Here is a 5,000-nt window from a genome sequence, read left to right on the forward strand (position 1 = left end):
ATACTATCTATAGTCAGGTTAATACAGTTCAGTGAGCATTACTCATAAACGCGGATGGCAAAAAACAAGAACAAAGACCTGAGTGACGTCATCTACGAACTATCTATATGCTGGACGTCAATAAAAACCTCTCACCCTCGCTCCTTTACGTCCGGTAAAACGTAGAATCTGCCTAAAAATGCAACCACTACTGTTCAGAAAGGCACCCTTATGATGCAATAATATGTAACCTTTTGTTATGTTAGTCCATTATACTTCCGGATGGCAATGTTGTGAGTTTCTTCGCCAAGTGCATACTATCTATAGCGAACCATTGCGCCACAATCTGGTAGGACAGAGTTAACGATGTGTTTTGTCGACTACAACCAACACGTCAAAATTCAAATTTAGGTCAACCAAACGTATTCATTGAAATGGCGTGTACAGAATGTGGATTCCCGCCATCTGTCACGACCGATGGAAAACAAAAATAGAACCTTCTACACGGTCTCATGCCACGCGAGTTTTACTTAACTTTATTTCATGTTGTTGTAATGGTGTTTTGTTTTGTTTTGTTTTGTTTTTGTTCTGTATTGTTTGTTTATTCTTATTGTTATTTTATTTATTTATTTTTTATTTTATTTTTTTTTATTTATTTTTTATTTTTTTTTTTTTTTTTTTTTGGGGGGGGGGGGGGGGGGGGGTAGGTTTCTTGTGTTTTGTTGTTGTTGTTTTTTTTGGATCATTTTTTCATGTTAATAGAAAAAAAAAAAAGATAATCATGGCAAATGAATTCAACAAATTATATATTTATTTGAGCTCGCACTAATAAGTGAATTAGTGAAATTAGGTGGCTTAAATTTACACGTTTCATTGACTATCATACGCTTTCTAAAGCATAGTGCTAATTTGGGTGATGTCGTTGGAGACCCACACGTTAACAAATCGCTAACACGGTGTCTTATAGAGTCGTCTCAGGACAGATTTTCATTTTTTTTCCATGTCGTTTGTCAATCGCTGTAGGCTAGGAACATAATCGTAAGCTTGTGTTTATGTCAGAAGGACTTGGTTGAAGAAAATTAAATTTCATATTAAAATGATTAGAATTTCAATAATATAATATAAAAAGTTCCCAATGTGCATTTTGAACGAGTTCGCAAATTAAAATGTAAGAGTTCAAGAAATATAATTATAAAATACTCGAACTGCTGAATTGATATTGCGCAAAATCCACTAAACGTGCTTAAAGCACATTACAAGGTGTCAATAGTTAACAGCAACACTTAACATGTATGGCTAACATGACGCCTGCAAGGCAATGATACAATTTTTGTCGGACAGAGAATGTACTATTGACGACCAATTACTCATTTTACACATGAGAGAATGCAAGTAAAGAGCCTTAACAAGAACTCAATTATGCGCCGCTCAGAGCGAGAGTCGAACCTGGACCTTCCTGTTCACTAATCCACATGCCGCACGAAAATTGGGCACAACTGTACAGCAGCATGATATTTGCTTCATACTCACTTAGAACAATTCACTTCACTTTAATCCTTTTAATGATTGTACACTATGGTTGGCGGCAGCTTCTAATGATGCTCACACTATTATGTTATGACGATCGACCCAATCAGCAAAGTATTTTCCGCACTCGTGCACCGTCGGAAACCCACCCGGAAGCTTCGTCACAACACACCGTTCAACTAGATGCATAGGTGGAATGCAGTGGCCACGGTTTTTGATGTGTTCATCTTCAGATACCACTTGTCGAAGTAGGATTTGAGTCTGGCCACGTCCTCGCTGAGTACGCTCTCGATACGGGTCCCCACTTTACTTTGTAGTAGCAAGTGCCCAGTCGTCCGCGTATCCCAGCCTCAGGGAGGAAGTGTTCGGCGTGTCGCTAATGTAAACGTTAAGCAACATTGGCGCTAGTACCGAACCCTGAGGGACCCCATTCTTCAATTTCCTAACTTTACTCGTATCGTCTCCCAGCGCGACGTGGAATTGTGTTTCGACTAAGATTGAAGAGAACAACTTCAAGGTCTTTTTGCACCTTATGATCTTTGCAAGTTTTAGCATTAATCCGCCGATAGGTGTAGTTCAATTGATAGAGCACCCGCTTCACACGCAAAGAACCGAGTAAAGTCCAGATTATTTTTAGACCCCTCCTGTTCACCCAACAGTGATAGGATAGCTGGGTTTATTATATCGGACGGAAAGTACGATTTGAGAGACTAGAATCTTATTCCAAAATTTGGAAGCCATTGTTATTGGACATCTCCGATTCTATGTGACGTATTGCTCCATTGGACTACTATATACGTAATGTCAATATAAAATACTTCGCTTGACAGGCGAATCCATTGCCACTAAGCGACATGTATATATGCAAATAAGTGCACGTCGCCTCAAAACCAATTAGCACCTAATGGTACGCAATATTTGGATTGATTTTAAGTAAAATGCTCGCCTTTTCTACCCGCCCGGCCATTCCTACCAACACACAGGCATGTGTACTCCTTAGTCTTTTAAGTCTTATTTAGATAATCTAATGAGAACTAATCACAAAACTGGCAGTCTAATAACAATAACAATGAATACAGTAACGGAATCTTTATTATTTTTAAAACATTTTAAATAACCAGTTATGTTTGTCCGAACACGTTTGAGGGTGTGTCAAAGATCACGTGTTTTGATTGGTCAATAATCTAATGTGTTTGTTCTTTCAAGTCCATAAAACTCAACTTGCTAGTTCCCATTATTATTATTTTTAATTGACTCAAGTTTCTTTAAATTTGATCCCAGACGAAAGAGTTGAGAGCTATTTGAGAATTAATAACGTCAGCAGAGCAGATGAGGGATTATGGAGGTGTCGAGTTCAAGAGCGTTTGGATCCCAAGCCAAAGACGGGAACTTCCCAGCTGAGAGTTTTTAGTAAGTAATATAAATAAAATAATAGTCAAATTCCCTTTATCATCCTCAAGGGGGAATTTGTCTTTATGGTCTATTCCAAGGGAAAACTGGAATAACCCAGGTGTGAGCCGGAGTGCAGCACCGCAAATTGAGATAGGGCGGGGTGACTTCCTCAAGACCACACAACGAGGCGGATAGTCGAACTTTGTACCTTTTGGGCACATTCAATGAAGTCTAACAATTTTTTTTAAACATTTGATTTTCCTGAAAATACTGCAAACTTCTCTGAAAATGAAAAAGAGTGAGTTTGAAATGTTTCATTTTTTTGGTGACCAAAGTGATTTGCTACTACGCACTTGTGAACTCAAAGCAAGAATTGTCAAAATACTTCAGCCTAAACACCAACAATGACTGCCACATTCAACAATTCTATAAGCATTCAAATTTATGTTGTTATTATTGTCATTATCATCGTCGTCATCATCATTGTCATACTCCTCCTCCTGCTAATCATCATCATCATCATCATCATCATCATCATCATCATCATCATCATCATCATCATCATCATCATCATCATCATCATCATCATCATCATTATCATCATCATCATCATCATCATCATCATCATTTTAACGATAAAAAAACAATAATATTAAACCACCTTCTCAAAATGTCATAGAAAGTTTAATTTACATATATTTCTTTCATTAACAATTGATATATATATATATATATATATATATATATATATATATATATATATATATATATATATATATATATATATATATATATAAATGTATAATTCAAATCCCGTGTCAATATAAAAAATGCCATAATATATCCCATCAATCAAACCAGTTTATTAATAAGTAAGCAAACGCCGGCAGTATATCAATATATGACAGGTGCCACTGGGAAATAAATTGTCCAATTAATGTAAGATGTCAAATATATTTAAATTCATCACGAATAATCTTTATCTTGACATTAATATTTGCTCATCGAACTGGTTCGGGCTTGATTCACTGAGCAATAATTAACAAGTGGGTGAGATATCGTCCTTCTAAGGCGTATTCGATGCTTATTTGATTGTTGTAGTCATAAGTATTATACTTGGTTTGTCGTACCAACATTGAACGTAATGAGTTGTGCTGCCGTTATGCGCCAAGAGCTTAGCCATCGTAAACTTATAGCCTGACGCTGACAAAAAAATTGCGTCAAAAGACAAGTCTTTGGCCACTAAAGAAAACAAATCGTGAGCTGTATTCAACAGTTCAACCAATTGAATCACTTGTTTCCTTGAGTTCTACTAACGACAACTAACTCGACGCTGCACAAACCTAAAAAATGACGTCAAACTATGAGTCTTAGATGTTCTACTGTAGTGTCAGGCTATAGATAGAATGCGCTTGGCCAAGGAGTTCACAACATTGCCATCCGGAAGTATAACGGACCAACACACAAACTCTGTGTAACCATGAACTTTTATAGTCTGGTTAATACAGTTTAGTGAGAACAACTCACAAACGCGGATGGCAAAAACAATAATAAAGGCATGAGTGACGTCATCGTCGAACTATCTATAAATGGTTCGAAGATGACGTCACTTAGGTCTTTGTTATTGTTTTTTGCCATCGGCGTTTATGAGTAATGCTCACTGAACTGTGTTAACCCGACTATAAACATTCATGGATACACACAGTTTTGTGTGTAGCTCCGTTATAGTTCCGGATGGCAATGTTGTGAGCTTCTTAGCCAAGCGGATACTATCTATAGATAGTTGCTAAGAAACTCACAACATTGCCATCCGGAAGTATACTGGATCAACACACAAAACTATGTGTAACCATGAACTTATGTAATCTGGTTAATACAGTTTAGTGAGATTTACTTATAAACATGGATGGCAAAAAAACAATAACAAAGGTAAGAGCGATGTTATATCTATAAGTTAACGATAGCTACGGCCAGGGGCCCAGCACATTCGTGTTGGGCGTTGATTTTCTTGTCCGAGATTCTCCTCGTAGATGGTCTGCCATCCATGGCTGCGGACAATATTGCCGGGGCGGAACGGGGAGGGAGAGGGGAGGGGCTGTCCA

At 37.5% G+C, this 5,000-nt stretch overlaps 1 protein-coding gene across 1 annotated transcript in view; it reads left to right on the forward strand.

The window, feature by feature from the left end:
- The window catches only part of LOC144956831 (uncharacterized), a 23,844-nt gene that overhangs the window by 9,585 nt on the left and 9,259 nt on the right, over window positions 1-5,000 (forward strand). The window contains exon 5 of the mRNA XM_078887583.1: window positions 2,788-2,916. Coding sequence (XP_078743709.1) covers window positions 2,788-2,916 — 129 coding nt within the window. The remainder of the gene's footprint in view (window positions 1-2,787; window positions 2,917-5,000) is intronic.

The sequence above is a fragment of the Berghia stephanieae genome, chromosome 11 (genome assembly GCF_034508935.2).
Source record: "Berghia stephanieae isolate SIO BIC M18660-M18661 chromosome 11, UCSD_Bste_1.3, whole genome shotgun sequence".
NCBI lineage: Eukaryota > Metazoa > Mollusca > Gastropoda > Nudibranchia > Aeolidiidae > Berghia > Berghia stephanieae.